This window comes from Vipera berus, assembly GCF_964194415.1.
Source record: "Vipera berus genome assembly, chromosome: 2".
NCBI lineage: Eukaryota > Metazoa > Chordata > Lepidosauria > Squamata > Viperidae > Vipera > Vipera berus.
In genome coordinates this window covers 204,794,037-204,817,755 of record NC_138203.1, presented here as the reverse complement: position 1 = coordinate 204,817,755, position 23,719 = coordinate 204,794,037, and the positions used below count along the sequence as shown (strand labels likewise).

General features: G+C 38.3%; 2 protein-coding genes across 2 annotated transcripts; one reads left to right on the top strand and one right to left on the bottom strand.

Moving 5' to 3' along the window:
• The first annotated feature begins 617 nt into the window (after positions 1-617).
• LOC308663506 (5-phosphohydroxy-L-lysine phospho-lyase-like) lies at positions 618-15,487 on the top strand. Its single transcript, XM_081319970.1, has 13 exons — positions 618-683; positions 2,119-2,191; positions 4,698-4,816; positions 5,472-5,631; positions 6,100-6,174; positions 6,930-7,017; positions 7,110-7,226; positions 7,679-7,761; positions 8,094-8,319; positions 8,515-8,669; positions 8,998-9,087; positions 12,921-13,051; positions 13,690-15,487. The coding sequence occupies exons 2-13, from the start codon at positions 2,133-2,135 to the stop codon at positions 13,710-13,712; spliced, it is 1,326 nt and encodes a 441-aa protein (XP_081176096.1). The 5' UTR covers positions 618-683; positions 2,119-2,132; the 3' UTR covers positions 13,713-15,487.
• A 231-nt stretch (positions 15,488-15,718) lies between these two features.
• HNRNPAB (heterogeneous nuclear ribonucleoprotein A/B) lies at positions 15,719-22,587 on the bottom strand. Its single transcript, XM_081319971.1, has 7 exons — positions 22,345-22,587; positions 21,823-22,225; positions 20,088-20,256; positions 19,848-20,006; positions 19,130-19,261; positions 17,199-17,286; positions 15,719-16,985 (listed from the first exon to the last, which is right to left on the bottom strand). The coding sequence occupies exons 2-7, from the start codon at positions 22,143-22,145 to the stop codon at positions 16,918-16,920; spliced, it is 939 nt and encodes a 312-aa protein (XP_081176097.1). The 5' UTR covers positions 22,146-22,225; positions 22,345-22,587; the 3' UTR covers positions 15,719-16,917.
• Positions 22,588-23,719: the final 1,132 nt, after the last annotated feature.

Genomic DNA, 23,719 nt, shown 5'->3' with positions numbered 1-23,719 from the left:
AAGTCACTAGCCTAGAAAATGCTTGTTGTTTTGCGTTGCTCTTGACTTAGTCAAAGTTATATGAAGAAAATATATCAGTAAATGTCTGATCTTTGCCCAAAACAAAGCAAATATACTATCAACAAAAGCAAATGTTAATTAAGGCCACAGCTATCAAGGTAGACTGCAGTATTACTGAGAAATTAATTTTTGATAGAAAAATCTGCCATTTCCTTGAATCCTGAGCTGTGGTACAAGAAAGATGAAACGTTCCTCTCTGCAAATTAGTCTTCTGAATTGTGAATAAGGCATTAATTCACTTATTTTTAGATACACACTGTTTTTATCTGTCAAGCAGTCTGAGAAAATAAATCACCAACATTCACATTTGCCAGTACCAAATATGGGAGAGAAATTCCAGCTTTTAAAAATTCATCTTAATGATACAGCCATAATGAGCTACAGTTGTCTTTTTATCAATCCCGTGTATATTTCACAGCCACATCTTGTATTTCCTGCAGAAAAGCTAGAAGAGTTTATGGTGTAGGACAGCTCCAGATACTTTCTGTTTAACCCCATCCTACTTTTTTTTAAAATCTTCGTCAGCTTTTTGCCAGCCTGGAGCATTTCGGCAACTGCCATTTTACACAGCCAGCCCAGCAAAGAAACAGGCTGTGCAACTCTGCACAGATCTCTACTCAAAAGTAAGTCCCATCATTCTGTAAGATTTATTTCTAGGTAAAAGCATGGAGAATTGTAGCTTGAGTTAATGAAAAAGAACATCATTATCTGTTCACAAATCGCCGAGGCAAATTATTATTTAGTTCTAGTACCTGCAGTATAAAGAATATTACTCGATTCCTCTTACACCAGCCTTGCCCAGGTTGGCGCCTGCTAAATGCACAGCCGTACAATTTATGTAAAATTCCTATTGCTCATGGGGTCTGACCAGTGCTTTTTTTGTAAAAAAAAAAAAAGTGCCAGAACTCACACACCTCATACAACCCACCTTGCCTACCCTACAAGGTTCCATCCAAAAACGGTGCCGGAACTCCGTTCTGGCCGTTCTATGAAAAAAAAAAAAGCCGTGGGTCTGACTATTATGGGATCTGCACTCCAAGTCGTCCGTTAGGGTAAGTAATCCTTGCAAACCATATAGGGCGGCTGCAAGGATTACGAGATAACCACGTCAGACGTTTGCCAGTGCTGTGCGAGGGTGTGTTTTGCCTTCGTTTTCCGCTTTACTGCTGCGAAAGATTCAGAGCTCTGCTTTGGGAAAGATTATTTTGCTGCCTCTTGCAAAGATGTGGCGCCCTTCAATAGATGGGAAGTGCTTTTAACAAGGGAAAACTCTCGCCCGCTTTATCGATACGGCCTTTAAACCTCGACCCGCAATAGTTTAAATCGCCTTTCCCCCCCTCCCCCCCCCGCCTCGTCCCGTGTCGTAATTTACTCCAAATATAACAGCCCGAAGTTCTTCGCTCGCTTCCGGCTGCGTAAGTGTAGATTAATTTAATTTAATTTAATTTAATTTTAATCCCATTTATATCCCCCCTTCTCCGAAGACTCAGGGCGGCTTACAATCTAAAGCACAATGTGCTTAGCAATAGCGCCTCTTTAAAAAAAAAACGATAAAAAATACGCTTTTAAGGCGGTTAGCTTTGAGCCTCAAATCCTACCAAAATTTAGTAGTAGAGAAAGGGCGCGCTCCTCGGGCTCCCTTCACTTTGAAGGAGATCGAAACAGCTTTTGAGCAGATTCACTCTGGCTCAAGCTTTGCGAAAATGTTACTGTATTTCCCAACTCAGCCCAGGTAGATACTTGAAACACCCAACTAGTGAGTCCTCCGCGGCAACCTCCGCCCCGCGCTCCGAATGCCAACGCGGGGCTTCGGCGTCGCTTGGAGCGATTCTTACCAATGGGCCTCACGAGAGCGGCTTTTGCCCGCGGACTCCTCCTATGCCAGGGGTAGGCAACCTCGGCTCTTTTATGACTCATGGACTTCAACTCCCAGAATTCCTGAGCCAGCCAAGCTGGCTCAGGAATTCTGGGAGTTGAAGTCCACGAGTCATAAAAGAGCCGAGGTTGCCTACCCCTGTCCTATGCTAACCTTTCCTATCTCTACGGTTCCTCTCCCAGACTTCGGAACAGCCATGAGCGCGGAGACTCGCAACCGCCGGCAGACTCTGGCTTTACGGAAGCAGTTGATTGGGTAGGTGCTGCGGCGGCGGCGGCGGATGAAAAGTCTGCTGGGGGCGGGGGGGAGAGAGTGCGCTGCCCTTCCTGCGTCGTAAAGTGCGAGGCGCCCACCTACTCATTCCGCAGTGAAGGGGGAGCCGCTGCAATGTGCCTGCGCTGCGCTTCCGCTGCTGGCGTTTGTGCGCGACGCTTTCGTCTTCCGAGGGCGCCTCGCTGTTGCAACTTTGTCCCGCAATGCAGATCTAAAGGGGACAGCTGCGTAGATCCGCTTTATAAGCCCCCATCGAGATGTTCGCCCTTGGGGATCAACTTGATGATCCCGCGCTGCCGACATTTATTTCGAGCTCCGTCTCGAGGATATTTCCCTAATACTCGAGTCAGCGACACAGAATGGTCTAGACCAGGGGTAGGCAACCTCGGCTCTTTTATGACTCGTGGACTTCAACTCCCAGAATTCCTGAGCCATGCCATGCTGGCTCAGGAATTCTGGGAGTTGAAGTCCACGAGTCATAAAAGAGCCGAGGTTGCCTACCCCTGGTCTAGACTCTAGCTAGAGCGTCTAGGCGACGTGATTTTTCCCCGGAGAACGAGCAGATAATTGAGCGTGGAACTAATTTGAAAACCCAGTGGTTGGTTGGTTTAGATATATGAGGGTAAACACAAGTAAACTTTAGAATGAAAGGCGTTTGGTCCTTCTATGTGATTTACTGTTACATACAAGGACAGTTCAAGGTACATCTCTGTAAATCTCTTGCTCTTCGAGTCACCAACAAATATTGTAAGACATAATGACTAATTCGGAAGCTAGGATATTTGCATTAGGAGTATGCACACTAAAAGCCAACCTGCAGTGCTGGCCTTTGGTTGAAAGTTGCACAACTCCTCTCTTTCCTAGTGGCACAGTGAAGCATGGTCATACGGTAAAAGTTTGAAAACAACTAATAAGACATCTCCAAAACATGACCCACAGGCTGCATGTGGCCCTGGACCGCCATTAATGCAGCCCCACAATGTATTTGATTTATATACATTAACTATCCTATATGTTTTATATGCAGTGAAAGACAATTCCTATTCGCTCAAAATGGCCCAGGCAAGCCATTCTGGATACCCAGGCTATAGACAATAGGGAATCCCACTTCTACCCATCTTGTACTCATTGCATCCATCAAGCGTCTTCACTCAATTTCCTGGGAAATCTATTGTGAAACCTTCTCTCAGTATCCAATACAGCTGTAACTGGCTGCAAACCTAAGAAATATGTAAGTCTGTTAAGAGCATTCATCAAGAGGCCCCAACAGGCAGCTTACTTCCATACCTAGGCCACATCAGTAGATAAGTCCATCAATGCCAGTAGTCCTAAAAACAAATGTTGCCTTGCCTCAAGTAAGTTGCTTGGGAACTCTGCAGGGGAGGGGTATGCCGCTAATGCATTGGGAGTACTCCAGAGGCATTTAGTTACTCACTGTGAGAAACAAAATGCTTCGAGAAAGGGTTTGCCCTGTTCCAGCAGAACTATACCATACTTATGTTCTTAGTAGTATTTTCAGTAGTCTTCAACTTATAACCACAACTGAACCCCAAAATGTTGTTGCTAAGGGAGACATTACTTGAGTTTTGCCCCTTTTTAGGACAGTTCACAACAGTTGTTAAGTGAATCACTACAGTTGTTAAGTTAGTAACATGTTTGTTCAGTGAATCTGGCTTCCCCATTGACTTTGTTTCTCAGAGGATCACAAAAGGTGAACACTGTAATCATTATGAGTCAGTTTCCAAGTGACTGAATTTTGATCACGTGACCATGGGGAGGCTGCAATGATCGTTAAGTGTGAAAAATGGTCACTTTTCAACGCTGCCGTAATTTCAAACAGTCACACTAAGCAAACTGTTTTAAGTCAAGGGCTACCTGTATTACTCAGTCACGTCTCCTGCAAATATACATTAAATGTCACCTCAACAAGTTCCTGACTTTGCACTTCTGTTAAAACATCCACAGATCAATATATATGTGTGTGTGTGTGTGTGTGTGTGTGTCAAATGCTTGTTAACTATTTTAGATTACCTTGCTAGGCCCCAAACATGAGACAAATCTTTATTTCCTGTGTCAGCCTAACCTGAAGGCCATCGACAGGCAGTAGTCACACCGGTGACAGATATATATATATATATATATATATATATATATATATATATATATATATATATATATATATATATATATATATATATATATATATATATATATATATATATGTGATTGTATTCAGAAATACAATCATGCTAAAAATTCTTACAGAAAGCAACTTTTAGCTGCTCAAATTACTTCCAACCAGGCATGTCTGACTAAACTCAGTTCAAAAACATTTTCCTTAGAATTTGATTAAACAGAATGTATTATTGTATCATTGTAGCTAATTAAACCATTTTGTTTGTGATTTATTACCTGAAATATACAATATATTGGTGGTAGAATATTTAATGTTCCAATTAAGTTTTGTTTCTTTTATCTTTCTTTAAAGGTCATCCTGCAAGCTTTTTTTCCCAGAAGATCCAGTGAAAATTATCCGGGCAAAGGGACAATATATGTATGATGAAATTGGAAACCAGTACCTTGACTGTATCAATAATGTTGCTCATGGCAAGTGTGAAATTATGTTCTCTTTAGTAAACTCTCTTAGGTCTAAACTGTGTAGTCAGGTAAATTCAACTCCAGTCCTTTCTAAATTGTCAAAATGTTTGTGTTTCCTTTTCCATGGTTTAACTTGTCCATATCACCCAGCAGCAGTAGTAGCTTTAAGTGGCCTGTGTTTCCTCTCAGACAGTATCTACACCCATTCATTCACTTAATTCAAACCCTGCAGGATGAAAATATGCTAACAATGATTCAGGAAAGAATTATTCAAAAAAATAAAGGCTATAGTTGATATTTAAGTTTGGGTGACCAAGGCAAAATGGTAGACAGGAGACCATTCTACTTTTCTATGAAAGTGCACCCCTAAGCAAGTATATCCGATAACTCAGGGGTGTCAAACTGCTGGCCCCCAGGCTGGATGCGTCATTCCGAAACCGAGCCTACCCCATTACCGGCAATGGGGAAAAAGACACGATACGTCGTGACATGTCACGTGATGTTCCAAGTTTGACACCCCTGCGATAACTGAAGTGACATCATTAAATTCTGCCTTTGATTTTCTAAGATTAGGCTAGAAATAAAACAAGTGAGGAATTATATACATAGTCTTTAAACAATTTGTGGTCACTGAAATTGCTATATTCCCATCCTTATTTTTCAGTGGGGCACTGCCATCCTGAAGTGGTCAAAGCAGCTCATCAGCAGAATCTACTGCTAAATACAAACTCTCGGTATCTGCATGACAATTTGGTGGATTATGCACAGAGACTTTCTAAAACATTGCCGGAGAAGTTGTGTACCTTCTATTTTTTGAATTCAGGGTAGGTTTTTTTTTTTAAAAAAAACAGGCATCTTTATACCTTATTTGCAGAACAAGTGAACTGAAATTTGTTATCACCTCATGGAACTGTTTGTCAGGATAATCACATCTTTGTTTCTTTGATATTTATATTATTTCAGTATTTGCCCTTTAGCCAGAATGAATGAAAATATATTTTCCATTTTTGCAACCAAAAAAATGACATTCATATTTCCCCATATTTTCTATAATCAAAAGGTTTTTAATCATACATTAGCAACTGTAATGAAACACTGCATATAAATAATTGCAGAATTCTCTTTTACAATTGTTTATTGTATCCATTCAACTAAAGTATTAAAAATTACATACATCTAATACTGCTCATATTTTCATACCAGTATGCCCTCATTTGATACATATGAAACCACTCAGATTTATAGATGACTGGATATGAACAATGAGAAAATTTCAGAATTTTCCATTACAGATCAGAAGCTAATGATCTTGCTCTTAGACTGGCACGGCAATATACAAAACATAAAGACGTTATTGTTATTGACCAGTAAGTATATACAATGTTTTAAATAGCATTCTATTACTATGTCCAATTCAGCTAGCAGCACCTAATCAACCTTAATTGAACTTGGAAAAACCTAAACGGGATCATGCCCAGAACTTGGACAAGAAAATGCTGCCAGGGAATCTGAGGGATATAGGTTAGATTAGGAAGCCTTGAAAGAAATATGACAAAGGGTTATTAATCACTTCCATACTGTTCTCTAAAAAACTATAAGAACATGCTTTTATAATTATCAGGTTTAGTTTGGCTCAAGAGTATTTTCTTTCAATAATAACGAGTCACAAACTGTGTTTCTGAAGTGAACTTTTAAATACCTAATTATTTAACCCATATTTCATAGTAAGAAGTATTTAGTTTATCAGTATCAGAATGGTAAAAAAATTTAACGTTCATGTTTTTTTAACTTGAACTGCTATTCTTCCCAGAAGCCAAGATCAAACAAACTGAATTTCTAATCTAGGTACATCCATTTAATTTCAAAGCTAAGTGTACTTGATCCCAAAGACCATATTTTGAATTACAAGTTGCATTTAATATACATACATATAATCAGAGTAAAATTCTGAAAATGTATCTTTATGGGAACTGTTAGGATAACAGCTGAAATATGTAAAAGGGTTATAAATTAGAAAGCAGGTTTACAGTTTGGCAGTCTGGACGTGTACAATTTTCTGATACTAATATTAAACCAAGGTAGAATTTATGTATTTTTGTGGATTATTGTGTTTTGTTTTAAGTGCTTATCATGGACATCTGACATCTTTGATTGACATAAGTCCATACAAATTCAGAAATCTAGATGGCCAAAAGGAATGGGTCCATGTGGTAGGCATAAGAGACTATATTAACTCTTTCCTTGTTAATTTCCAATTCACCTAAAACCAAGTCTAATCAACTATTAATTTTTTTTGGAATAGGCTCCTCTTCCTGATACATACAGAGGATTATATAGAGAAAATCATAAGGATCCAGCCACAGCATATGCTGATGAAGTGAAAAAAATAATTGACATAGCACACCAAGAAAGCAGAAAGGTAAATATTGTCTTTAAAGTTTCTGTATTTATCATTTTGTTTCTTTTTAACTAAACTGAATTTAGTCAGTTATCCACTGTGCCCTTACAATAGAGTCTTCTGTCTATTAATTAACAAGTCAGGAAATTTTGAAAAAAAAATTCATTCATTATAATTTCTTACATTTTGCTCGAGACAACTCTCCAAGCAAAATTGAGTAATGTTCTTGCATCCTAAAGAATCTTAGTGGAATATCATCTTCAAGAAGAAGAAAAATACATTGTTGGCTATAAGTCATAGCTCTTGGCAAAAAAAAAAAGTTCAAATGTTTGGGTAGTTACGTGTTATAGTAGTTGTTACTCAACTATGGTACCTAAGATATTTGAATTAGAAGCTTTAATATATCCAAAAGGCAGATACATGCACATATGTATTATGTATACCTCTACTAATTATGTTATATACATTTTCAGTTTGCTGCACTTTTTGTAGAATCCTTACCCAGTGTTGCTGGACAAATCATTCCACCATCTGGTTATTTCCAAAAGGTTGCAGAGTAAGTATTCATACTTAACTTTTCTTCTGCGTTTTTTCTATTTATTCCATACTGTTCTTATAGATTTTTTGTTTAGAGGAAACCTCAGGTTTAAGGACTTTAAAGATGTTTAACTTCTGCAAGATCCAGTTTTAATTCCCAAACATTTCAATAATTAAAACTGAAATGATTTAACTTAACAAATATTTAATTTTCCTTGGTGGGATTTTGTTTTTGGTTGCTGCTGCTTAATTTTGGAAAAAGTGAATTGTTGGAGATATTTTTGTTTTAACCCTAAATTTAATAAGATCTGTTCCATTTCTGCATAAATATATTTCTTGTTCTTTTAATAGGCATATACACAAAGCAGGTGGTGTATTTATTGCTGATGAAATTCAGGTTGGCTTTGGCAGAGTTGGCAAACATTTTTGGGCATTTCAACTTCAGGGAGAGGATTTTATTCCTGATATTGTTACTATGGGAAAGCCAATTGGGAATGGACATCCTTTGGCTTGTGTAGCAACAACGAAGGAAATTGCAGAGGCATTTTCAGCAACAGGAGTAGAATATTTTAACACAGTAAGTAGTCACCCACATTTTCATTCTAAAAGGCATCTTAGTGTAGCTTGAGTGTTACTATGTATTTAATGTATTTCATGTATAAGATATTTTCTGGATTGCCACTACAGTATATAAAATTCTGACTGGCATATGCTTTTGACAATTTTGTGTAGAAAATTTATTTTAACTTTTATTTCTCCCTCCCATTCATAGTTTGGAGGAAATCCTGTGTCCTGTGCAATAGGCCTAACAGTCCTGGATATTATTGAGAAAGAAGAGCTTCAAACCCACGCTCTTCATGTGGGAAACTTCTTTATGGAACTACTCAATCAACAAAAAGCTAAACATCCTCTAATTGGAGATATCAGGTATCAATTTTAAAACATTTACCAATTATTTAATATAAGCAGCATATACTTGCCACATAGTTCTCAGTTTGTTAGCAGGCTTTTTTAGCAGTCCCAAATTGCAAAATTTGTTTATTGCAATTTCCAATTAATCAGTGAAACAACTTGCCTTCAGAAATTGTGAATGCTCCAACACTGGAAGTTTTTAAAGAGATTGGACAACCATTTGTATGAAACGGCATAGGATTTTCTGCCTAAGCAAGGGGTTGGACTAGAAGACCTCCAAGGTCCCTTCCAACTGTTATTCTATATTCTAATTGTAACTTCATGTTTTTGCCTTGTTTTACAGGGGTGTTGGACTATTTATTGGTGTAGATTTAGTACAAGACCAAGAGAAAAGATCACCTGCTAGCAAAGAAGCAGAATTCATCATAACAAGGTAAAGGTACTTTGTGATGTTTTGCTTATTTAATTAGAAATATCCCTATTCCATATTTCTAATTACATTGTCCAAGCCAATAAGCAAAGCATCTCAGAGTACACACAAAAAATAGTAAGAATGAAGTTAGAATATCTTAATGATTTATTGATTTATTGGTAGTGGTAGAGAGATGAGTACTTCCCATTTTACTTTTACCTTCTGTCTCCCGAAATAATCTCTGGACAGTATCTCGTTTCACAAGTGAATTACAGATAGAGAACTTAGCGGTTTGCACATCTCTTTTCTGTTATGTATGCAGAATTGTACGTGCAATGTACATACAGTAAGTTACTACGATTTCCCTAGATTCTGCTTTTCTCTTCGGATGTTATCAATCAGGCAGTTCCAATAGTAGTTTTTAATCTTGAAGAATAGAAAACGGTCACCTAACTTTAAGACATGATCTGACTCCCAAAATAGAATTGGATTTGCTTTTAGCAGTTTATAAGGTACCTCTGGAACAGATGACCTGGTGTATACTAGTTAACACTAGAATGTTCTGTATCTGAAAACCAGAGTTTGCACTCCATTACCTCCCTAGCCACCCTAGGTATATTTTCAGACATGAATATTGAATTTATCTACAACAGAACAGCTAGTAAGTTTAATTATATGTACTAAATCAGAAGTTTAATTATATATACTAACTCAGTACTCAAGGATTGTTACATGTTTCAATCTTTCTACTAGTATGGAAAGAACAAACTCTTTTACAGTTTTCCATGTGTTAAGGACAGCTATAATATACTTTCAAAGAATAAATATTGATCTGAAGTATATAAGAAAGGGATGGGAGAGGTGAATTATTGGGTAAGATGGATTTATTGTTTAGTGTCCTTTTGGTCTTTAGGTAAGAAAATAAAGAACATCCTTCCTATATCCAGGGAACCCCTTTTCCCAATCTAAGAACTGCATTCAATCCGTGATCTCATATTTTGTGACCAATTTTTCAAAAATTGCAATTGTTACAATCAAGATATCAACCGTGAAACGTGTTAATGTGCTTCTCCAACTGGAAAATCCACTCCGTTCACTGAGTACTGTGTTTCCCGAAAGTAAGACCTACCCAAAAAATAAGCCCTAGCTTGATTTTTGGGGGTGGGCCGGAGTTGCCCCATGCACCCCACATCCACTTATCAGGCCTTCCACGAATCGACACTTGCTTAAGTAACACCAGCTGCCTGCAATTAGTGCAGGTTCGCATCCCACCAGGCTCAAGGTTGACTCAGCCTTCCATCCTTCCGAGGTAGGTAAAATGAGGACCCAGATTGTTGGGGGCAATAAGCTGACTTTGTAATAATGCCGCTTGGGGTGTGTGTGAAAGCCCTAATAAGCAGGCATATACATAGAATGAAGGCTACTGCTAAGTTTGTAAAGCCGCCCTGAGTCTTCGGAGAAGGGCGGGATATAAATGGAAAATAAAATAAATAAAAATAAACTTGCTGTTCCTCGCCAGCCCACATCTTCTGTGGCATCCCCCAGGCTGCATTTCCTAGTCAGAAGCCTTCCGGAAAGGCCTCTGACTGCGAAATGCAGGCCCAAGCTCTTCTCAGCTGCATAATGAAGCTGCTCTTTTGGACCCAGAAGAAGTGGGCTGGCTGGATGGGGCTGTTGGTGCTACCACTGCAAGGTGAGTGGTAAAGACCACCCCCCCAAAAAAATAGGATTTGGTGCCTCTTTTGGAGGGAAACACTGTATTTGTGTTACCCAGCTGATGCTTTAAGGGCTTCCCATTTGCGCTAGAGGCCTGCACCCTCTGCTAGCTAGAATAAGATAAGGTTTTCCTGATGATCTTAGGTGGATGAAGTAAGGTGTTTGTAACAGTAGACTCTGCCAGTTCCTATTCAGTCCTTCTCGGGAACCTTAGGTGCTTGATATTTTGTGTTTCTTGCATCATCTCTGGAAGGCTTGCCAGCCCATCTGATAAGATTCTGACAGTAGTTGGGCATCTTGAGGGAAGGAGAATGTCAACTATTGGGCCCAATCACTTAGTTCCAGCAAGGTTTCCAGGTCATTTGCTTCGCTGCTGATGTGTGTCAATGTTGATAGGAACACATAGAGTAGGGCTGGAAGTTACAAAGCCTCAATCTCTTCTGTCTTGGAAGCAGGAAATTTGCATTGATCCTCTTTGCTGTTGCTTTTCTTAAGGAAATCAACTCCAGGATATCCCATGCTGTAATCTGCTTTATAACCTGATGAATTCATTCTGACCCTTAATGTTCAACACCATTCTCTATTCTCAATTCCTTTTGGGAACCGTGAATAAAATGGGGAAAAATCCTGACAAGAGTTACTTTGATGGTATCCATTTTATGGTTCTGACGTTTTTGCTAATTCTTGGTGGCTTGGAACATCCTTTTGTATATACCTGGAGATGGTAAAAAAATTCTCTCTTAAATCTTAAATCCAGCTTGATTGTGGTGGAGTCCTATGCATATCAACTTATTTATTAGAAGGTATCTTTTCTGCTGGACCTTTCTCCTATGATGAGTATAGAGGGATGGGTCACAGTTGTTGTAAATTGCAGGGCCATCAAGCTATTTTCAGCACTGCTCAATCTTTGCTATAACAATTGGATAAGGATTTCCTCTAAACATAATCTGGCATTACCTTTTTGTACTCGCTTTTTATCAGCACTTGTGTGAGCAACTTTCAAAATAGTTTTCATCTCAGAAAGGGCTTGTATGTGACCTGACCTTGGACAGGTGAGCCACATCTGTGTTTAACTAGCACCAGACCACAACATGCAATTGATCTTGCAGTTCCAGATCCCACTCTCTGGTATCTTGAATTTACTGATTATGCTGAAATAAAAATCTTTCCCCAAGACTATTGAAGGAGCCCACTCTGATGTGCCTTATTCCTCAGCTAGCTTGCTAGTAGGTTTTTGTGAGAGGAGGGGGAGCAGGAAACATTTTCTGAGATTTGGTCTACTTTTCTTTCCATCTCTACATATTATTGCCTGCTCAGTTATTAAAGCTGATAGATCCACCCTTTTCCTGAGGCAACTGGACTCTTTTTTCCGTCTTTGAAGATGTTTCGCTTCTCATCCAAGAAGCTTCTTCAGCTCTGACTGGATGGTGGGGAATGGAAGGATTTATATTCCTTGCAGACAGCTGGTCATTTGCATTTTTTTAGAGTCACTGATGCCACCTGGAGGATTATCTGTGTCACCAGGGTCACCTGAGTAGTGCAAGAAGCTGAAAAAGCTTCTTGGATGATAAGCAAAATGTCTTCAAAGATAAAAAAAGTCCAGTTGCCTCAGGAAAAGGCATCTTTGGAACAACCATGATCTGGATGACTGAGAATCACAGAATGAGATCCACCTTGTCTCGAGACAGTAACAAGACTGAAGAGGGTTTCCTCCCACAAAGGGGGGAAAAATAGCAAATTCTTGACCCTACCTTTATATATATAGTAATTAATCCTTTCAGACTGATTCTGTCATTCCAGTAACAAGAGGCCATGACATGTTGGAAAATCGTGCTTACCTAATGCATTAAGGCAACTTTTTTAAGGGGACCTTATGATTTTTCCATCTCCAGCTTTAAAGTAAGCTTCTTGGTCACACAGGGTCTCACTGCCACTGTGAGAGTGGCACTCCAGACAGGTTTGGAAGTCTACAGTTTTAAAGAAAAATTCCAAATCCTGCCAAAAGTGATAACCAAAATCCCTATTGTGCCCAAAAATTGATAAAGTGCATATATCATTGTAAATGTGATTTATATGATCATACATTAATCCAAGTGGGTAACATCTACTAAAATCAGCCCTTTTTTCTGGTTCTCTAGATTAAAGGAAGAATTCATTATGCTGAGCACAGATGGGCCAGGCAGAAATGTGCTTAAGTTCAAGCCACCACTGTGTTTCAATACAAAGGATGCAGAGTTAGTTGTTAATAAACTTGATATGATATTAACAGGTAAGTAGAGGAAAGCTCTTTAAAATTGGTTTATATAACAGATTGCCTATCTGGTATGCTACAGACTTCTTGAGCTAAGACTTCTTAAATAAACCATTTTATACATAAGCAATAATGGCAAAAGGTTTTGCATTCTGAAAGCCTGTTCTAAAAATATCAATGAATTTACCAGTCCTCTTTCTCAGCTATTTCTTCCCAGAAAGAGGCAGGTAAAGTAAAATTACTGTATTTTGTTCTATGTGTACAGTTTACATATGCAAAATTACATGGAAGCTCTTCTATACTGAACAACTTTCCTACTAAATTCTTTTCTCCTTTTGAGAATGCACCAATTAGCACCAATTATTTTTTTTCTCCCAAAGTAGACATCACTGTAATGAAAAAACAAGCACGGGTCTAAATGGAAGAAAGATTTTAACTTTATGATAGTCGCCTTTAATCAATCCTATTTTCCATTTTAGATTTTTGGGGGAGGGAGGATATGAGAATAAATATAGTCTAAATCAGCAAGAAGACCACTAGGAATATTTTTGTGCCACTGGAATGAAGGATTTTCATTCCTGGTTATATGTAAATACTAATTCTGGCCCATGAAAAATGGATAGACAACAATCATGTTCTAATTGAATATTCTGCAGAACTGGAGATAAGAAAAACCTAAAGATGATGATTTCCATGGCTACGAGGTAAGCATTCACGTACTATTATATACAAAAAGCAGAAGCCATTAATATCATTATCCTGAATATCTATGTATCAAGTCATATTCCAACAATATATAAACAGCAGCATGTCAAACAAATTATGAAAAATTTAATTTGCTGGCTTTCCCATGTGAATACTGAATTCTTTCATTCATCTTTTTACAGGATACAGGCATGGTGCAGAATTTTACCATTTTTCTACACTTAAACTACAATAATAAAACTCTGACTTCTTCAAGCTTTCATAATCCAGTCTATATAGTTTTGTTGTATTGCTAACATTTTTAGCAATAGAGCTCCGATTTTTCAGAGCTCTAGTGCTATTATCTCTACTAATGCAACTTTTAATATAGTAGAGAGAAAAATGTAATCTATCCAGAAAATATAACTTGTCATCCTTGTGCTATACAGGTTACAGGACTATATACATTCTTATTTATATTTATATTTCACAATTAGCACCTTTGATCCAATAAGTCTGTTTTCTTCATAACATTTTATTAACAAATCACTAGGGATCCATTATTTAGTAAATACCCAAACATTACACTCATGAGAATTTTTTTAAAATATTTTTTTAGCATCTCATAAAAATGTTTTATTTACTAAAGAAAGTCAGTATGTCACCAACATGGATAACCTATTTTTAATTTTAATTTAATTTTTTTAAGAAGCTGACAGATCAAAAAGTATTTATACCAAAAGTGTTGTAACAGATGAAAAGCAACCCGTTTTCTAAGGACAGCCTAACGACTACTATCTTCAAAGATATTAACTTTGTTTTTCTGTAGCATTAAGATGAAATTCCTTTGCTAGTTTTGCTGTTTCTTTCAGTCATAACAGTATCATATTGGTACCTCTTATTTTTCCATAAGCAGTTTCTTTCCTCTCTTAGCTACAGCTAAGTCTCTGTATTTCACATTTTCTATTGTAAAATCCTGTTTATATTTGCTATGTCACGCTCTAATGTTTCAAATCCTAAGATCTGTGACCTAAAGTAAATGAAAACATTTCTTTAAAAAATTGGTAAAATGTGTTTTAACAGAATTTCAATACTCTTTTATGCTGTACATTAATAACAAATAGGCTTGTCAAAACATGCAAAATATAGTGCTAGTATTCAACTATCTACACTTGTAGCAGTCATAAAACTCTTCCATTCTTTGGGGCAAACAAAACACATAGGATGAAAACAATATTAAAATACTCAAAAGTGAGTAAGGTTGAAAAGCCCACAGTCACATCCGTTATAGAGAACAAAATTGCTATCTTTAAGTTTCTTAGCCAGGGAGAAGGCAGATAATTGTAATTCTATTGTAATGTGAAAATGTCTTTCAGGAACTCCTGCTGGATCTCCAATTGATTATAATAGACTAGTGACGGTCAGAAACTTTGAACTGTATCATAATAGTCATTTTATATCTAAATGAATTAGCAGTTCCTGATCAGAGGTAACTCAGATGTACGGTTGCCTACTTCTACCACTATAGCTCATAAGTTCTAGAGTACGTTAAGTTTCACCTTCAGAAGAATTCCTATTTAATAAAATGTATGTTTATAACAGATTATTTATCCCATGGATAAATGACTGTATTGTCTCTCCAGAGACAACTTCCAAACCTAGTTTTAACCATGGCTGTTAAACATGTAATTAAAACTTCCATTAAAACAGGTGTCATTTTAATAACGTTGATTTAAGCAAGAAATTTTTATTCTAAATAAAAATGCATTATATTCTTCTCTCCATGTCTGAGCTTATACTTAGCTAAGACAAGCTATATTGTTGGAAACTTTGAATGTAGAATTTAATGTACTTATAGTGCATTAAAGATCTTTACCCTTATTTGGCAGCAGGATTGCTATCAGCTAATATCTACTGAAAATAGTAATATGACTACAAAATAGCTCAGAATAAGCTTGGAAGAAGCTATAGAATAGTTTGAAAAAAACTTGGAAACAGTACTGAAAATCCAATGTTTACGCAGCTTTAATATTTGCTTAATAATTTTAGCATGAAATGTTTAATTCTAAATACTAATAAAACACATAAGAGTACAAAAGCCAGTCAGATTGACAGATTTAAGTATGATCAATGAACCTAGGGAAGTTTCAAATATAATGAGTGTACTACATAAGCATCCAGGAGTTTTGTACATATGTTATTGAGCATGTTTTCAGATTTAAATTGAACTTGCATATACAAAAAAGCAGACTATAGTGTAAGCATGTCTAATATTGTCTTGTGTGTGTAAATACAGCCTTGAGCCCTTCAGTATTTTATTTATTTAATACTACAAATTTACTCCTAAATTCCTATGACCTTTATTCCTACACAATAATACACTATTCTTAATCCTAAGATTTTCCTGAAATATAATACTTGTTCTGCTTCCTGGTTTTTCCTACCTCAACAATACTCTGAATTTGTGATTAAACAATTAAGCTTTGCTGGTTTTTCATCAATTTCAGGGTTAAAACATGCTCTAAATCCAACTTCTAAGATTTACGCATCCAACCAGCCACCAGCATTTCTAATGAAATTCTAAGGCTTCTTTTCTCTGAGCTACAAAAAGGATAGCTGGAATAATGGCACAGGATACTGTATTATGCTTTTTTATTCAAAAGCTAGAATAGCATCAATATCCATGTCATGGTGAATCAGAACACATGTAAAATACCTTACAATACATTAGATTCCAAAAAGGTACCAAAAAGTACAGTAAAATTAACACTTCCATTACAGGAAATGTATGACACAAAACCAATACAAAATAAAAAGGTGGAAAGTGATACTGGTTCCCTAAGATGCATCTCATTCTGTACAACTGGAATAACGTAGTTAACTCCAACGGGCAGTCCCTAGGTGCAGAAGCTGCAGCTTTAAGCAAACCCTCAAAATCATTTCAATTTAACCTATCCATAAAATCATTAATCTTCAGCAAGGCTGAAATTTACACACCACACTCTCTAGACAACTATTACCTGTAAATATTAAACAGACATTTCCAGGGAAGTCTTCAGATACACATAACAGGCCATAGAAATGTATTGTAAAGTTAATTTTGGTACATAATTGTAATGTCCATCTACAGCATTAAGTACAAAACATATGCAGTAGTTTTGTGCATTAGAGCATGCCACTGCATACCTGAATACTTTTGATCAATATGGCTTGTAGTTATTCTGATGACCACGTCTTGGAGCCTTCCCATAATTTGAACTGCCTTGACCTATAAATAAGAAATCAAATGCATTAAATTAGTATTTAGTCATACTTGCAGGTATCTATAGCCAGATCCCCTCCAAAATATACATAATACTGAATAATTGTAGTCTTGACAGCTACATCCTACATTCAAAAACTCTTTATTCTATAGAAAGGAAAATCACCTGGAAAACCCTGTATTTTAGAATATGTCCATACTAGAGTCCATACTACATACCTCTTCTTCCACCTCTTCCTCGGCCGCCCCCAGAACCAAACTGTTGCTGCTGATATACTTCTTTTGGCTGTGCTACCTTGATTTCACACTGAAAAGATCATAATGTAAAACAGATGTTCTTAACATACAGTACTACATATACATATTGCAAGTTTTAAATGTTCAAATATCTGGATTACAAAAACACTTCCAAAATAATGAAATCTGAGGGCAAATATTCTAGAGAAATTTCTCCTGCACAGAATTTAATACTGTACTAGAACTTATAAAATATAAGCTCAGTACTTCTTTCAAAACTGAACTTTAATCTCTCAAGCTGCATAAACCTAGTTTAAATTATTAAATTTCCATATGCTGTCTGCCACCAGGAAACAGGTTAAGCAAAATATAGTCAACTGGCTAAATATATCACATGAACATAGTCAAAAGTGTACAATAGTCCTCAACTTAACTCTTCATTTAGGTACCATTTGAAGTTACAATGGCACTGGAAAAAGTAATTTAGGAATGGTCCTCACACTTATGACAATCACAGTATCCTCAATCATATGACTAAAACTCAGGAATTTGGCAACACCCATGTATTTATGACAGTTGCAGCATGTTGGGGGTCATGTGAAGCACAGTCAATGGGAGAAAATAGATTCACTTAATGAACATCCGATTCATTGAACAATCATGGCAAAAAGGTCATAAAAACTGGCACAACTCACTTAACAAGCACACTGCTTAGCAATAGAAATTCTAGCCCCAATTGTGGTCTTAGTCAAAGGATTACACCTATTTTTCATCTGTTAGTGCTATGAATGCCAAGCACGAGTTTTAAACCATTAGACATTGACTATAATCCAAAGCAAGGGAACACATGCCTCCCAAATATTGTTGAATTATAACATCCACCATCCCTCACCATTTTCATGATTATTGGAGTTATTGGCAGTTGAAGTTTGGCAACATCTAAAATTCTAGCACTCTAGCTCCCCCACTATAAGCTCTGCTCTTAAAATATGCTTCCACATTCTACCACTATTTGTACTGCTTTATATCCTTCTGCTTCAAGTAGTCCATATTCTAATCAAGCAACTTCCTACCTTTGGCTAAGTTACCTAATGTTATATATATGTTTTCAAGTCTTGTTATTCAAGTAATTTTAAAAAAAGTTTAAACGGCTTAATTTCCTTACTATCACAAAATCCAAGCAAATTACTAAATTAATGTTAAATATGCTTATTCTGTCCATTGTTTAAGAAACCTTTATCCTTCTAGCTATACTCCTAATTCAGGGCAACAACTATAGAAAAAGTAACAAAATATAGTTCCCGTTTTGAAAGCGATTGCATTTTAAAGAGTGGCTTTAAAGGCAGCAACGATTATTTCCAATGATATCACATTGGTAAGATAAATATTTTTGCCTACTTTCTTCATACATCAAACTAGCCCTGTTTTTCACTCATTTGTGGAACAAACTGTGTCAAATCATATTTAATGATGGGCTCTACATATTTCTCAAATTATATTTAGCTATTAACTAAAACTTGTTCGGGATAATGTAATGAAAAATATTATGAATCACTTTTCAAAGTGAAGTAGGAAGCATCTAAGTTTAATATTGTCTAGAAACAGCCCTCACTTCTGGAAAAAAAGACAGGTACACTGTAATACCATCCACAATTACTGATGTTACTTCAAATCTTTGATTATGCAAAGGGATTAATCTGCATGTTGTTTCTAATTCTGTAGTGCAAAAACTTAGCTCTTGTAGCTAAAAAAATTATAGAGTACATATACTATGCTCATTTAGTCTGCTTCCTACATAGTTTCCACATTCAAAATCAATTTGTGTAATTCTCTTACTTTTCACCTTCCAACTATGTGAAAGTTATAGGGAGTGAATAGATCCCAATCCACTGTACAATAAGCAGAATTCCTACCTTACTACCACTGACATTGTGGAATTTTTTCTCTAAAATTTTCTTCACTGGTTCTTCTTCCTTAAATGTGATGAATACAAACCCTCTTCTTTTATTGGTCTTTGGATCCATTGGAAGTTCAATCGCTTCAATCTAAAGAAACATAGTATTTCAAGTTCACTTGAATTATGTACTACACTAACTTATTCAGTAATTCTGGTCAATCTCTATTTCTTCAGGATATAACTATCTTGTGTTAAAACTAATTTATCAAGTACTAGGAACTTAGTAGATAAAGCTACAATAATAAATATAACAAATCCAAACTATTATTGCTCTGCAATTATGATTTGTATAATAATTTGCAAATTTCATGTAAGGATGACCATTTAGTGCTCTGAACAATTAAAGCCAGAACTATTTACTATAAATATGCTTTAAAAAAATCACTTACAAGGAAATACACAGAAATCAATACAAAAATAGATATATGGTACGCAGGGCTACATGATTTGTCAGCCATTTAAAGAAACACCATGATGTAACCTAATTTAACTGAAACACAAGCATATAAATACATATGTATGTATACTGGACACCTGGTGTACTGAGTAACAATCAATCTCTGGGTAATATACCCCATATTTCTACTTACAATTACTGTGGATTAAAACAATTTGCTTTACTATTTTCAGGTTAAAGTTAGCCTATATATCTAAACTTGCATCAGATTATATACCTCTCCAAACTCTCCAAAATATTCTCTGATTTTGTCTTCTGTTGCTTCTGGGTTAAGTCCACCAACAAATATTTTCTTCACAGGATCCTTTTTCATTGCCATTGCTTTCTTAGGGTCAATCACTCTTCCATCTAATTTGTGTTCTTTTTGCTCCAAAACCTACAAAGCAATTCAACAAATCAGAATGACAGAACATTTGTAGCATTAGCAGTAGTCCAAGTATCTCAGTTTATCACTCACCTTATCAACACTTGCTGCTTCTTTGAAGAGAATGAATCCAAAACCTCTTGATCTGCCTGTATTAGGATCCATTTTTATTGTGCAATCAGTTACTTCACCAAATTTAGTAAAGTAGTCTTTTAAGTCTTTTTTGCTTGTATCCCAACTAAGACCACCAACAAACATTTTCCTGCAACAAGGTAAGTAAGACACACTGAAAAATGATGACCACTATTACCGTAGCAATACAAGTAGTCCTTGATTTACAATACAAGTAGTCCTTGATTTAGTCCTTGGTTTAGTGACAGTTCAAAGTTACTGAAAAAAGTTATTACCATTTTTCACACTTAAGACCATTGCAGCATCCCCATGGTCACATGATCAAAATTCAAGCATTTGGCAAATAGCATGTGCTTATGATAGTTGCAGTACGCTGTGGTCATATGATCACCATTTGTAACCTTTCCAGCTAGCTTCTAATAAGCAAAATCAATGGATGAAGCTAGATTCACTTAATGACATGATTTACATAACAGCAGTGATTCATTTAACTATAGCAAAAAAGGTTACAAAATGGGGCAAAACCCCAATTGCCTTAATTAGCAATGGAAATTTGGAGCTCAGCTGTGTCTATGAGGACTACCTGCATTTCATCATGTCTTAGTATAACTGAACTTCTGTAACTTGTGATATATAGCCTTTCATAAAACAAGTTTACATAAGTTATACCTGTGGTTCAATTGCCTTGACTCAATTTCAGGCCCTGATACTTAGAATAAAAGCTAAGCAAACCAAAGTATTTCACTAGCAGAAGTCATAAAAAATAACGATTCTAACTCAACAGTTTTGAACATACAACCTCAGCAAGACCCAAACTTTGTTTAAACAATACCATTTTTTATAATAGGCTGGCTTCATTACAATCTTTAGATATACTCAAGCCCCCTGGCATTTCAATTTGGCTGAGTGGAATTATGTAAAAGGATGTTTTTTTGTGAGAGGAAGAGACACAATCTCTTCAAGTCCAGGCTTTCCTTAAGAAAATTTAATGGAATGGGAAAAGCATACAAAACAGATAAAATATAGTAAATAACGTATTATCACTTCTACAAGGATTATGCTGGGGTTCCCTGATCATCTAAAGAAACTAAAACTACATACATGCTAATTGACTTGCAATAGCTGGACCTGGGGATGTAGTTAAATTACACTGCCAGCAAATAGTTTCAGAAACGTTATGTTCCTGTCCATTAAAGTTCTTAAGTAGCTACTTCTGACTTTCATCGAACTAGCAGTTAATATATTTTAGGGAGAAGCGGTCGTTTACCTTTCCAACTTTTAGTACAGATGCAATGGTATCAAGCTGTCCTCAAATGGCACTAGCATGGCACACAAAGAAGGGGGGGGGAAGGCCTAGACTACTGCCATTTCAGGAAACCAGAAGCCTTACCGCCCCTCCTTCCCCCACAACCACATGGCGCCAACAAAAGGCAGCTTCAAGAACAAAGGAGGCCCGACTACTGCAGCCCCGTTTCGGCTTATTGTCTGTTTCGACGGCAAAGAAAAGGAAGGCCCTGCGCGCCAATCACCCTCCGCAAAAAACATCAGGCAGGGCAAGAAAAAGCGTAAGAACCGGATTGGAGCCGAGCCAAAAGTGCGGGTTCGGGCCTGTCACTCCGAGCAGGTTGTCGCCGTGCATGGCGCCGGAAACCACAGAAAGTGGGCGGGGGCAATATAACGACGCCGCTACCCTTACCCCGCATCCTCTTCGTTCTTGCTTGCGTTGATCTGATCGCCTTCGGCTCCGTTCTGGCTGCCGCTAGCTTCTGCAGCAGCTACCGATTGCCCTGCCTCCTCGCCTTCTCCCTCGCCGTCCCCCTCTCCAGCTTCGGCCACCACCACTGCCGCCGCCACCACCTCTTCCTCTTCCTCCTCCTCCTCTTCAAGCTGCTGCTCCGGCTGCAACAGCTCCTCGTCGCCGCCACTCACGGATCCCTCGGCCTCGGCCGCCGCCGCCGCCGCCGCGGCCGCCTCATGCCCATTTTGGGTGGCGCCAAACTGGTGCTCCACCTCGGCCATGATTACTAGCCCAAAGAGTGCGCCGCTGCCTCGAACCTGCGTAAGCGACAACAACGGAAGTTCTCTCCCGTCAGCGAGGCCTACAAAAAAGAGAGAGAGAGATGGCGCCTCCAAACGCACGGAAGGAGCGCGCGTCCCACTTGGCCTCGCCACGCGAAGGCAAGCGCCTCCCTCCCCCCCTCGGGTTCCCGAGACTCACGTTTAAACGCCGCTCGGCTCGCGTGCCCAGGAAAAAACGAAATCCGGTCCTTGAAAGCTTCGTCGCGAGCCTGCTGGTCTCTGCCGATGTCGTCAGCGGCTCCTCCCCTCCCGCGCAGTTCTTGACAGACAAACAGACACGACGGCGCACAGCTATCCGGCAAGCGAAAGCACGCTCCCGCCTGGCCTCCTTTTATAGGCTTCTCGGGTCGCGCGGCTACTCCGCAACAAACCTCCCGCTTACTGGCCAAGCAGGTCGATCATTCATGTAGGTGCTCCGGTCTCGTTGGCTGCGAACATTCTTGCGTACTCTCCTCGGCCCCGCCTCCTTTCTAACTGCTGGTTCGTGCGGCCTTGCGGCTGCCTGCGGGAGCGCGGAAATAGAATTGAGGAGGCCTCGCCGTCAGTATCAGACGCGTAGCCCTCAAGTTGTCCCCGAGTTCACTTTTCTAATGGGCGAAAGCTCTCCTGGGATGCAAACATAAGCATTCCAGCTTCCGAGCGTCTGGAAGTCGGCATTCTCGTTGGCAAAACGAGAATGGAACCTCGTTTCCCACTTGTCCCCACATAAGCGCCGGCTGATCTTATCGTCGCGTAGGAGGGCGTGGGAATGATGTCTCGAGCCGCTCCGTTTCCCGCCTTATTTATCTAGGTAACCTTGCACACCTGCCTCCCAACCGTCCAAAAGGAAACGGCCAGGCAGCGGAGGTGCTTCAAGGAGCGCCTGGGACAGATCCCACGTGGCTGCGAAGGGTTAATCAAGCCAGCTGAAGCATAGCCCCGGGTTTCGGCAACTTGCGCTTCCTGAGGCGGGTGTCTCTCTGAATAACGGGGGCTACCGTTTGGCGGCAGTGCTGGAGGCAGCCTGGCCCGTGGCCTTTCTGAGAGGAAGCGAGGAAGGAGAAACGGATAACAGACCAGTTGGGGGTCTGTTACAAAGGAACAGCTGTCATCTATAGTAGCGCTGCTAGGATTGCGCCCAGTTGCTTCGTGTCCTAATGTCCGAGGAATCGAGGAGTGGATAATTTTTTGCTCCCAATTAGACAATTGGTCTAATTGTCAAAATGCACTTCCATTCCTTTGCTCACCTCTTAACAACTCTTTTCAAAAAAATAAAAGCAAGCCTAAGGCACAAGGCCACCACTGTAGGGGTGGGGGGAAATCCTCCACCATCCCAGAGTACATTTTTCCAGATTAAATGCTCAAACTCACAAATTCAGTTCTTTCACGTAATACAAGGTTTTCTTTATAATGCTTTTTTTAAAAAATTGGATGGGGGAAGGGTCTCAATTTTACAAGCACCTTGCAAAATGATGCTTTGGGAAGACTGACACTTTAAAATTAAGAATTCATTCAATAAATAATTATAAAATGTA

Excerpts from the sequence above, each read along its gene's own strand:
- LOC308663506 (XM_081319970.1), top strand. The coding sequence starts at position 2,133 with ATGAGCGCGGAGACTCGCAACCGCCGGCAGACTCTGGCTTTACGGAAG. Across the intron at positions 4,817-5,471 it reads TATCAATAATGTTGCTCATG|TGGGGCACTGCCATCCTGAA; the intron begins GCAAGTGTGAAA and ends CTTATTTTTCAG. Across the intron at positions 8,320-8,514 it reads GAGTAGAATATTTTAACACA|TTTGGAGGAAATCCTGTGTC; the intron begins GTAAGTAGTCAC and ends TCCCATTCATAG.
- HNRNPAB (XM_081319971.1), bottom strand. The coding sequence starts at position 22,145 with ATGGCCGAGGTGGAGCACCAGTTTGGCGCCACCCAAAATGGGCATGAG. Across the intron at positions 20,007-20,087 it reads AAGCAGCAAGTGTTGATAAG|GTTTTGGAGCAAAAAGAACA; the intron begins GTGAGTGATAAA and ends ATTGCTTTGTAG. Across the intron at positions 19,262-19,847 it reads ATTTTGGAGAGTTTGGAGAG|ATTGAAGCGATTGAACTTCC; the intron begins GTATATAATCTG and ends ATGTTTCTTTAG.